The 12847-nt window shown below is 40.6% G+C and overlaps 1 protein-coding gene across 1 annotated transcript in view; it reads right to left on the reverse strand.

The window, feature by feature from the left end:
• The window catches only part of LRRK2 (leucine rich repeat kinase 2), a 72902-nt gene extending 61479 nt beyond the window's left edge, over window positions 1-11423 (reverse strand). The window contains exons 1-5 of the mRNA XM_075719781.1: window positions 11264-11423; window positions 11083-11168; window positions 6864-6970; window positions 2304-2392; window positions 229-363 (exon numbers count right to left, since the gene is read on the reverse strand). Coding sequence (XP_075575896.1) covers window positions 229-363; window positions 2304-2392; window positions 6864-6970; window positions 11083-11168; window positions 11264-11423 — 577 coding nt within the window. The remainder of the gene's footprint in view (window positions 1-228; window positions 364-2303; window positions 2393-6863; window positions 6971-11082; window positions 11169-11263) is intronic.
• Between the last annotated feature and the right edge of the window lie 1424 nt (window positions 11424-12847).

Here is a 12847-nt window from a genome sequence, read left to right on the forward strand (position 1 = left end):
GAAGAGATATTTTGATTTTTTGAAAATTTCATATTCATTGATCTAATTTAGAAAATTTGTGATATTGCTTGGAACACCTGTTTTGTGCTAACTCATTCAAAGAACACACATAATACACAAAACAGAATCTGGAATGCAAAAATTCATTTATTGCAGTTAAATAAACATCTGCAGTCCCCTCCCATCCTATACATTTTTCTAACTTAATAAACTACAAGATATAAATACCTTTCTCAAAAAGTTTGTGTAATGCTTTACATCCATGTTGCTGAATCTCTTCATTTTTAGGGAAGGTGTGCATGGCACTAAATACCAAGGAAAACACATCCACCTCTTCCTCCAAGAGCAGGAAAGCAATTACATCTGAATAGCAGAAGAGATTACATGTTGCACTGATTAGTTCTCAATGTTTTTATTCAAATACTGTACATAACCATTAAAATCCAAAATTCTTTAATACTGTCCTTAGAATTTACTCTGATGGCTCAAATCCAGGTTTTTGTATAACACCTGAGGACGTTATCTCTTAAGGTAGTATTTCACAATACAACTGAGATGTTCTAAAACATTACTGCCAAAAAGACAGTTTCCCCTCTCTGTTCTTCCTCCCACCTTGCACTGCTTTGGTACTTGGCTGATCCCGCAATGAGCCATTTCAACTCACTAAACTAGTAGAAAATTAACCTATCAAAACCCCCCCTTTTTGCAGTCATAGCAAGCTGAAAAGTTTCACTAGGAAGTAAGGTTGGTAGAAGAAAGAGGGCAGGACTACGCTGCTTGAGGAAAGCAAGAGAAGATTTGAAGTGTATCTGTCAGCCACAGTGAACCATGACATCAGCTCATCTGTATCATGAAACCCTATTTTCACTCTCTCAGCCATTCAGCCTGAAACTGAACCGAAAAGCCAATCTCACTGTTGCTCTTATGACATGAAAATTCTGAAAACAAAATATTACTCTCTTTATAGCATGTATAGGCAAAAAAAATTAATATTCATGACAACTTTTCAAGCTTTCAGCAATAACAATAGAATTCATAATGCCTGTTCCAGTGTTTCAGCTGCAGCTGGTTTTTTTGTGGTCTTTTTTTTTTTTTTTTAAGAGAAGATCTTTCTATATAGCTTTCACACTGGCCTATCAGCTGCAGCTATAGTGCAATTCAAAGACATATAGAAATAAAGGATACTAACAGATTTTTCTGACAAGGTACAATTTAAAATATTTTTCCAAAGTAAGGTAGCTGAAATGAGACTTTAAGTTTGGTTAATCAACTGCTGAGAAGAAGAGTAGCAGTCAGGAATAAACTGTTATGGAATAGCCAGTCAACAGTTTAGGACCCTTTATGATACCTCACAATTAAAAGAAAGAAGCTGCTGGTTACAGTTACTCACTAATAGCCAGATTTTGCTATTATTATTTTTAATCACACAGTGTGATGCCTTGTAATGAGACCTGGATTACCCAACTTCAGCAGATAAAAAGTTAGGCATCTAGTCTAAGCTAGTCCTCCAGACCTCTCCACAATCAAAAGGGAGAGGAAAACAGGTTCAAGAGATAACTGATCTTACAAAGCAGACAAATGAATAGCATGAACCATCCTCTGAAAGTGCCTGTCTTGCTCTACTGCCTACAGCAGAAGCTTGGACAGCTGGATTAGCATTAACTACCTAAAGTCAAGTCTAATCCTTAGTTTGTAAATAACGCTGATTCCAAAGCCTGTTAAAGTCAATGGAAACATTCCTATTCTAACAATAATTTGTGCTAATACTACATGCTAGCTCAAATAAAACTAGCAGAATCTCTCCCTTAGAATCTCTTTTTAATTTCAACAGATCAAGAATCTCAGCACCATGAGAAAAGTTCTCAGTACCTGGTAAGATTAGCTCCCTGCAGAGCAGAATAACAGAAATGTCAGAGATGATTTACTGTTTTCAAAAGTATTAACCAGTACTTAAGGAAGCAAGTCAGAATGTCACCAAATTTTTACTTTGGTAAGAAAAAATAAGCTCTTACTTATGTTACTTCACTACTTAACAGCAAGTATTTTGTTTATGCTAATAACAAGTTGGCAAAATTAATTGGTCATGTTCTTCACAGCCTTGCAATTTGGAGGATCATTTCTACCTGGGTAAAAAAGGTGCAAAACGGTACTCTTATTATTTTGTATACAAGTACAAATGACAAGTGACTCTACAGAGTAAAACAGAGAGAAAAATCAGGTCCAACATGTACAGTCACACACTTTATATCACAGTTCTGTGTTTTAAAGGCTTAGACAAAGTAGGAAAGTAAAACACACAGTACCTGACATGAGGAGCAGATTTAAGGCTTTCAGTCCTATTACAGAGAGATTTACATTTCCTTTGTGGACTGTAAGCATTTTAAGAATCTGTCTAAAAATTAAAAAAAAAAAAAAAAGAGAGAAAAGAGTTACAGCTAAAGAAATATTAGCATACACAAAATTCCATCAAACATTTACTTTAAAAACAAAAATAGTTACAGAAATTAGCAGAAGCTTAAAAAGCTCCCAATTCTTTTTTTTTTTAAACTTCTATTTCAGTTTATGCTTTTTTCAAGTTAGCAATGAAGTAATGTTGGTATTTTAACTATTCTCATACTTCATTAAAATCATGATGTATAATTTATCAATTTTACTTTATTTTTTAATTAATTATATATATTAATTCTACAGGGGACAAGTCTCATTCAGGATGGGGTTACTCTACAGAAAGCAGGGCTGTGGAGCGCAACAGTCTGTGGACAGTATGGCACTGTTCTGTTTGTTGCAAGAGTTAAGTTGCAGTGAACAATCAAGGGGTTGCTGGAAGAGAAACAGCAGTTTCCCAGCTAAAGAACTTAAACAGCATCCTTTAGAACTCTACCCTACCTAAATCTCCACCATACAGCACTTAGGTGATGCTGGACAAATCACTAAAAAGAAACATTTCATAACTGCCAATTGTACGCTCCTTACTCTCTGGGTGGCCCAACTTGAGACCCATGGATATTAACCTCTGAAATGCTGCATCAGAGTCAACCAAAGCTGACTTTTTAAACAGAGCGCGCCAAACAATGCTAAGTACTCTGAAAAATCCAGAGCATGTATCAAACTGGGTGCCCAAAAATCAGTTGATACTTTTAACATACTTTGCTCAAACTACCATCTGTAAAACAGCGACCACAAATCCTAACACCTTCTCAATAAACAAAGTTTTAAAAGCTCTAGACAATACCGATGAACACTAAGAAAAGCTGAAAAGAAAACGAATAGGTGAGTTTTCACATAAGATATCACTAATGTACAGAAAATAAGGCAGTGGACTGAACACTGAATGATGCTGATGACAAAAAATAAATAAGCATTGATTTTGCACTGAACAAAGAATATCTCAAAGGGGGGAAAAAATCCAGATTGTGTAATTAAAAACTAAATAAAAATGGATATGCTCACACAAAAAAGAAAGCTTCATTTTTTTATTTTCATGATTTTGGAAAGCTTGACTCTGCAATCTTCAAATGTGAGTCTTTGTATATAAAACATCTAATAAAAATGGATTGTGCCATAGTTTGGGAAACTTTGGCAAATATTCTTGACCTGTCTTGAAAAACAAAAAGCAGCACTCAAAGTTTCATCCAAATTTCATTCCCCAGCTCTAGCAATGATGTTGTTTGATGTAGACTTGCTAAAGTCTAACTTTATAAGCTAGAATGAATGCATCACTGTTTTGTTTCTTCTCCCTTCATATTATGATGTTGCTAGTTTCTCTCTCCTCTGTTGTAGCACTAGTGTTGTATCTGTAATGATCAAAGTACACATAAGAGGCAGTCTGATGGGAGATACAATATGCTTTACCTTTGCAAGATAGGAAATTATAACAGTATCAGTCCAATAAAAAATATATTGTCTGTTCATATAAACCATACCTTGCTTACATACTTACACTCTCATGAACATAAAACCACTACTGAAATCTAAGGTTAGTTAGAATACTGTATGGGATGATCTTAAGAATGGAAAACAAAATCCAGTTAAATGCAGAGTTTTTTCCTTGAACTTAGAATAGATACCTCACTGAAACTTCTGTATGCACACTTTGGACTTACAAGTCTACAGGCAAGGACAGATGGTGGCATTTGGGTTTTCAGTCCTGAGGCAAATTCCTGTCCCAGCATACAGCCCACATATATAAGTATGGGGTGATGAATCAAGGAAAACAGAGCCACCCTAACCATGCTGGTAGAGTAGCTAAACAGACACCCTTAAATCTCCTTTAACCTCCTGATTAAAGTGTTCTAGTCTTAAGCATTCCTAATGCATTTTATTGTGTGGTTGCAGGTGTGTGTGCACATGCATACATGCATAGAAACTATACATGGGGTGAAGATTCCTTCACCTCTTCGCTCTGTAAGTAGCTATGGCTTAGACTTCCTTACTCCTTACAGCCTGCATGAATGGAAAACCACACTGAGTTATCAAACACTCTGAAGCCATTAAATGTCTCTCCCTTGTCTACCAATGACTCGTGATTTCTACTGTGGGGAAGGAACTCTGCTTTGGGAAGAGGGCATTTTATAGAGGGTGATCTGTTTCAGGCAAGTGCTGATATATAAAGATGTGAGCTGGCTCAGCATACTACAGGGTAAAATAATCACACACTAAAGCATGTCTAAAACAAGGACAAAATTCCCTGCATATGCCCTCCCATTTCAAGTATAATCAAGAGTGAGGGTGTTAAATTTTCTGAACCTCATCTACTGTATGAGAGTTTAACATACGAGATTACAAAACATCTCATGAAGTCTGTTTGAGCTTGTAGAAAGGATGCAGATACATTGAAGGAATTTCCTTCCTTTCTCCTCACAGTGACAGCAACTATTTAATTATTTATCACACTGTCTGTCAGGAACACCTAAATCAATACCAAACTACTGTTTGTAAACATGACTGTAATGTGGTCAAGTTGGCTCACAGTTGAGAGATGAGAAACAAAATGCTTTTTCTAGCTTAAGATTTTGTTCTCTTAAACCAGTTACATACAGAAAAGTGAAAATCTTTCACCAAAAACCCGACCTTTTCTTCTCTACCATAACTGTTTCCTGCCTTGCTGTAAACAGCATGTATTCATGATGGTGTTGATGCACTGCAGTACTCGTCCAATCCACCTACAAGGAACCTGAGATATAATTCAGTTGGCTTGCTCTGCCTTTGGCACTGACAGAAATGTCTGAGCCCGCTCCCCCACTAAGAACAAGTTTCTCCACAGCAAGGAAAACTGTCAACATGTCAGACAGGGATACACAGTTGGCTAAAATATCGGTAGTGGGAAGGAATTGTGTACAGTAATGTTATCATCAGATCTTTAGCGAAGTTTGAGTTTGAAAAGGATGCTTTGTTCAACTGCACACACTGTGTGGGCTCCAAGGAGGCTCTGGGAAAGATTAGCCCCAAAAGAGTAATTTTTCTGGGACCCAGGAATGAACAGCAATATCTCTAGCTCTCAGAATAAGTCTCAGTCAATTAACAAACCTTTAAGCTGCCACAGAAATCATAACTAGCCTGTACAGCTTCAGCTCAGTTATTCCTTGCTCATGAAATGCAACCAAAATCACTTCCACTTTCTAACGAAAATTTGCCAACACTTCTTTCAAGTGAGTTTAATTCCCCTACTGACTGTGTACTCTAGCCGCTGTAAAACAAACCAACCAACCAACCAACCCCCACAAAACCAAACTGCATCTTCATGCAAATGATCTTAAAATAGCACCCTTTCTAAGGAAGGGTATGGTGAAGACTGTAAAGGCAGAAGCAGATTCACTAGGGGAGTTACAAGGCTGTGGCTTCTTGCTGTCATCATCAGCCCTGAATGAGGCAATCTGTCCAAGTGAGAGAACACCAAACCAAGCCCTTCTCCCCTATTTGTATTATACCTACATGTACAACCAGCATTTGCGCTATGGAACAGCTATGCAGCTAATCTATGTGGGTTTTCATCCCATCTAACCACTGCCATCCAGAAACCAGTTGCTTTGGCTCCCTCGACGGTTAATGGACAGAGACAGGCAAGTCCGAACCACAATTTGCTCGAGGATAACTTACTAAAAAGATGGAATGAACCATCCTGAATAGTAATTGTGCTCACTGACTTCACAGGTAGTTGAAGTGACCAGTTTAAATACTTAATTTTTAGACAATAAGATCAGGTGTGACAAAACCCCCTCTTCTCAATTTACACTACTTTAGGCTTGTGCATATAATTCCTCACATTTGGAAAGAACACACACACACACACAACACCAGGTAATACTGCATCTGTCTATTAAAATGGAAGACCTTGATAACCACAGAATCCCAGCATCACTGGGATTGGCAGGGACCCCTGGAGGTCTCCTATTCCAACCCTCCTGCTCAAAGCAGGGTCAACTACAGCCGACTGCTCAGGGCCATGTCCAGTCAGGTTCTGAATGTCTCTAATGCTTAAGACTTCAAAACCTCTCTGGGCAACTTGTTCCAGTGTTTGATCAACCTCACAACAAATTCTTTTTTTAAAAAAAAAGTTTGCTTGTTTCATTTTTAAGTGGAATTTCTTATATTTCAATTTGTGCCCATTGCTTCTCACCCTGTCACCAGGCACCACTGAGAAAAGCCTGGCTCAGCCTCCTTTACTTTCTGCATCAGGTATTTATACACACAGATAAAATCCCTGCTTGCGTGAGTCTCCTATTCTGAAGGCTGAAGAAACCCACAAAAATATTCAACCATTTAGAAGCTGATGTAATAACTTTATATAAATATATTTCATTGCATATATACGCTGCCATGATAACCAAGCATTCTGGAAGACTCTTTGCATACTAAATACTTACTGGTGAACACCCAGTACTTCCCAGTCCTTCCCAACAACCTCAGGAGCCATGTTCTGTAGAGTACTTGGACAAATTTCTATTAGTTTACAAAGAAGTGACCAACCCATCTGTAAAACAAAAATGCAGCTATTTTAGAACAGATATTCTGTTTGGAACTTCAATGTTGTCTTCTTGGCTTTTGGAAAATGGATGTTCTGAAAAGTTATCTAGCTAAATCAGTAAGGGAAAATTAATTAACACAAATGACATAAAAAGTTAAAAGATGGAGGTAAAACAGATACGCTAATGATTCTGAATGCATTGCTTTTAGGAACACATCACTCTCAATGTGCTTCAGCACTTCTTGAGGATAAAGGACACACAGTTAAGAGATGCTGACAGAGAGAAAAATATGATGTCATCCATAGTATCATGGGCCAGGGAAGACCACTGCACTATTACAAGTAGTCCAGCTTTATTGAAAAACAGCTGTTTCCATAAGAATTTGCCACTTAATTGCAAATTATAAGGAGAAAGGATAGGTTTTTAAAGGTGCCCAGTGTTTTAAATGGGGATGAGATACCTAAACTATACTATGTATTTCATATTCTTTCTATCTATCCTCAATACTGTGTCCTTTCAAAACGTAATGAAGGCAGTGAAAGTTCTGAGATCATAAGGAATGAAAGATGAACTAAAAAAAAATTTGTTCTTAATAACTACCTGCTCTATCCTATGCAAATTCTATGCTGTATTGAAAGAGAAGTGAACTGAGAAATGTCAAAGTCAGATGAAGCAATTTTACAAAAAGGAATTAAAACGAAGCATAAAAGTTTCCTTGGCCATATAAATAAAAAGAAAAAAAAAAGTGGAAGGAGGCCTGTGTGCTTTAAGAATAGGGTCAAGACAGAAGATAACCTAAGTATGGCTCAAAAACCGTATGTGTCACTGGATCAGTTTTCAGCAGAAGAGTTGTGTAAAGCAGAGGGGTCAAGACAGGACAGCCAGCAACAGGGATGTAAATGGCTACCTCCAAAGAGGTTAGCTGCAAAGTTCATGGAAAGTGCATGATCTCTAACCATGCAGTCTGCAAGACTAGAGACATGAAACTGCCAGTCTGGTAGCGTAGAGACACCCACAGGAGCAGCATAGGCTTGAATCCAGACAGCTTGCATGACAGCTTTGGCAAGTATGAAAAAAGTGATGTCGTTCCTTGGGAACTGGAATTCTGCTTTTACTTTTCACATACTTGGTTACATGGGCTATGTTCACACTATCTGCAGTAATTTTTTTTCTGTTTCGGTTTAGATTTGCAGACCCAAATGTTTTCAGCCAATTACAACCTTAATGTCTGCAGATTGAGCTTGACCACGAGCCAATTTCCATGCTCTTCTCTTGCTTGGATAGCAATCTGGCTTCCTCTACATGAGACTGCAAAACAATTATTATGGACATTCAGGAAGATTAGGCTGGTCTGTGTAACTGAGTCCGACTAAACCTAAGTGCACAGAATAGTCTTAGCAATCATCAGTCCTCCACAAGATGAGGATTTGCAATTACCTGCTTTTCCATATGCCAAGCAAAACAGAGTTTGTCAGTGACAGTCAATCAGGTACAAATTTCAAATCTCTATGGCAAAGACATTGTAGAGGTGACCATTAATTCATACACTGTGTATTGCTTAGAAAAGATTTTATTTTAAAAGTCCCACTTCATGACATCCTAACTGTTCTTGTAAAATTTAGAACCTGATGAAAATTAACTTAATGACTTTGGAAAATTCCTTTTTGTATTAAAACTGTTTCTGATGAAATTTATGATTCCATTAAACATTTTTATTTGGATTGTTGTGACTCCAAGTATTGACAAACATTTATAAAAATTGTGGATCCGGAGAAGACCAAAGGAAACATCTGACCTGCTGACATGTGGTCTATTTTACAATTAAAATCACAGCTTGAGATAACAGAGAACTTATTATCTGTTTAATAATTATGTAAGAAAGTAAGGGTCTTTTAAATAACAGAAATCCTAAAGGTTACAGGAAAAGAAAAAAAAAAACAGCAAACAAAGACATTCTTATAAACACTTAAACAGGTCCCTGTACACAGAAACAGTTGGTGGCAGCACTGAAACTCTGTTATTTTTAAATCAGACCCTTTCCATTTCTATCATGCAATGAATTTATATTACATTAGGTCACACCCTCTACATGAGACAACAAAGCTCTGCTGACTGCTCTTTACTCAAGTGCAACATATTTTGCTCCAGAGTTTCTAAGCTGCTCCAATCATTGCCAGCCAGTAACTGCAGAAAGAAACTAGCATATTTACTTAAAGACATCTATTTTACTTTAAGGCACTATTGACTTTCCAGCCCAGTACCTTCCTACTTCTAAAGAAGCGTGCAGGGTTTATGCCTGTAGTCTGACTTGTCTTGGTACTTCCAATATTGATCTATTAAGCACATTTATTCTGTACAAGGCAGTGGAGCAGCAGCACAACATGATGCTTTGTAACCAGTTAAGGAGGAAGGGAAAGAAAATCCTCATTTCAGATATGTCTCTTACTGTGTTTATTCTCTTATGTGAGTCAATTTTATTACAATGCCAAAAGCAAAAGAGGTTGACTAATCCATTCATTCAATGAAAATTCATTACTAATGTAAAGAGACTGCACTGAAATCAGGACAACATTACTTCACTTCTGCCATGAAGTGAGAATTATGTATTCACAAAAACTGTAAACAAATGACAGTGAATGAAGCAAGAAGACAGAGCTCTACTAGCATATTGTGAATGTTTGTAAATATCATAGCTGAATGTGAAGGAAGAGCTGCCTATGACATTTTATGAAGAACAGGATTTAAGCTTTGCACTGGCTATGAATTTCACACTTCTAAACTGAAACACTGTACGACTGCAAATGCAGGCAGAGAGAAGATTAAAACTAATTTTAAAATTCTTTATTAAATCAGAGTGAGGCATTTTAACATGGCTCAAGTGAAAATTAAACAATCACTATCTTCCATATACATTCCTGAGTGCCTTGTGCTGTCATTTCAGACCTACTTCTGGTTGTGGTTGGATTTCGTATTTTTCACTTCCTAGTCTAAACTTCTGTGCAGTGGTTTTGTAAATTGTTATACACATAATATGCTTTATCCTGAAAAAACCTGCTGATTCATCCTTCTTTACTTCTTAATGACCTGACAACTGAACAGTAAAATAAGTTAAAACTTTAGATTCTGCACAAGTATTTAGTCTTCAAAGGAAGCCTGAGATCACTGTTACTCCAGATTAATCACTACACAAGTACAATTTCATATTTTAATCTGAAATTTATGCTTTTGACCTCTAGCTAAGGTCTACTACACAAAAAAACCCCCCACCCTTAAAATATACTATTATTTAAGAGGCATTTGCGATATAATTAATGCTTTGCCTTGTCATTGAATTGAAAAAAGTAAAAGATGCCAGAAATAGTGTAACCATACCAATGCGCTTAATAATAATAATAAAAAAAAAAACAAGTGAGTTGCGCAGAAATCTGGAGCTTATAAACATCCTTTAAGCATAACATAGTCAGAAATATAATATATGCCTGCCAGGAAGGAGCTGGTTCATATGACAAGCCTGGCAGCTGCACCATAAGTACATCAGATTGTGCAAGTGCCACACCTAAACTAAATGGGCCAATGTGAAGTTACAGGAGCAGCCGAGCAGAACCTTAAATCGCAGAACCTACTCTTAGCTAAAAGATTTTTTTCCAATAAAAACGGGGCTAATACAACTCTCCTTCTAGGATAGGATATGTATGAATACGTACCGTACAATTCTGCTTTCCAGAAGTTGGTCTAACCATGGCAAAATTTAATATCGACACGTCAAAAATATATTAGATAACGTTATTTGTAATTCAGAAGTCTGTATCATACATTGCTTGATTTGTATTTTCTACATGGCCTTCTTTTGCCGTTTAGAGATGCAACGAGCAGTATCTGCCCAAAACCGGACGCCTTGTCCCTTTAAACGCAAGCGGAGGCAGCGCCCTTCTACAGATCAACAGTACTTCACAAAGTGGCCCAGAGGGGCCAGGGTAAAAACACCGGACCAGCCGAGCGGTAACCTTTACCCCGGGGAAGGACGGCGGTGCTCGGCTCACCCCGAGGAGCGCGGCCGGAGAGCGGGAACGCGGCCGCGGCCCGCCGCCCTCGCCCGGCCCCTCCGCGCCGCCCTTACCTGCTGCACGCCCGCCGCGGCCGGGTACAGGTCCACCACCAGCAGCAAGGGCACATGGACGTTTTTGCCGCTGAAGAGCCGGGGAGCTGGAGAGGGGGGACAGAGACAGGCCGCGTTACCGGGCGCGGTAGGGCAGGGCAGCGCAGGGCAGGGCAGGGCGGCCAGGCCGCCCGCGCCTTACCGCTCTGCTGGGCCGCCAGCTCCAGCAGGTCGCTCAGGGTCTGCACCAGCGTCTCCAGACGCTTCCTCCCCTGGACGTTTTGGAGCCGGACGACCAGCTTCCTCAGGGCTTGTTCCTCCCTCGCCGCCGCCTCCCCCTCCTCAGGGCCGGCGCTGGCCATGGCCGCCCGGCTGCCCTCCGCGGCGGGCGCCTCACCCCATCCGCCGGCCACCGCCGTCGAGGGACGAGGACTGGGCGGCGCGGGCCCGTCCCGCCGCGCTGCGCTGCGCAGCGCTGCCGCTGCCGCTGCCGCCCGCCGCGCTCGCGGTGCCGCCCGCCCGGCCGGCGTCAGCCGCCCGCTGCGAGCCGCCCTTCCCACCGCCTCCTGCCCCTCCCGCCGCGCCGGGGACGCGGCCGCGGCCACGGAGCAGCCCGGGCGGGCGTCCCGCCGTTGCCCCTAGGGGGCGCCCCCGTCCCCCGCGCAAGGGCCCGTCAGAGGGGCCAGGCACGCTGGCAGCTCGCCCGTTTCCGGTGATTGACCACAGAGCTGTCCAATAGAGTCGCAGAGCTGGAGCCTGGGTTCCGCCCCCTCGTGTTTTTCTCCGCTATAAAAGGGCCCGGAGGCAGTGCTGCCCGTTGAGGCGGGGGGTAGCGGAGGGTGGGAGTAGAGGAGGCCTGGGTGAGGAGGGTGCTGCCTGCTTTAGGTTTTTCGGCGTTGTTGTGGGAGAAAGCATAGATATATCGTGCCCTGCTGGGTAGGGAAGGAGAGGGGACACAGCTGTAGCTGCTGTGTGCGCCCCTTGTGCAGCTCCCTGGGCAAACAGTAGGCCCTGAGCAGGTGAGGTGCCTCATGTGGTGTCTGGGTTGTCGGCCTTTCCCCTTGTGAGGGGCCAGGGAAGGAGGAGGGGGAGCTACGCTCCTAAGGCAGCTGAGGTGAAGCTGGGGCTCACCTTGCCTGAGGGAGGCAGGTGCTCTGGGCTCTCCAGTGCTTTGGCTGCATGGACTCAGGTCTGTAGGTCTGTTAAAAAAAAAAAAAAAACAACAAAACACTCTTCGTTGTACTTGCAAGTCAAATTTCCTTCCAAGCCTTGCAGCGGAGAGATTGCTGTTTGGAGATAAGAAGGTTCTCTTGCTGTGGTCATGCATTGCTTCATTTGTGGTTGATGCAATCTTCCTGAGGTCTGGCAATATTTCTGGTACTTCCGCTGCCCCTCCAAGGTAGCGATGTGTGGGTGGAAGACTAGTAACCACTTTTTAAAATACTTCTTGAGTAGAAAGGTAGTATCAGTGGAATATGTTACATAAAGAACTTGCATATACCTCTTAAGTATAGAAGTATTAAGGGAGCAAGCTATTCAGTTGAACTGAACTTTTGTTAGACAAACTTCTTGTGTTTTGGAGGATCATGGTGGGAGTATGGATCTACTTGAAGCTTTTGCTTAGATTGCAATGTTTGGTTGATAGAGATGCATAATGTTCATTAAATAGCTGACTAATAGGTCACTAATTGATTTATAAAAGTAAATGTTAATAAACAGTGTTTAATCATGTCTCTGAAGCCACATGGTCCTAGATAAGCTGTCTCTGGTCTGTTGGTGTATTGAT

Source organism: Pelecanus crispus, chromosome 1 (assembly GCF_030463565.1).
Source record: "Pelecanus crispus isolate bPelCri1 chromosome 1, bPelCri1.pri, whole genome shotgun sequence".
NCBI classification, from domain to species: Eukaryota; Metazoa; Chordata; class Aves; order Pelecaniformes; family Pelecanidae; genus Pelecanus; species Pelecanus crispus.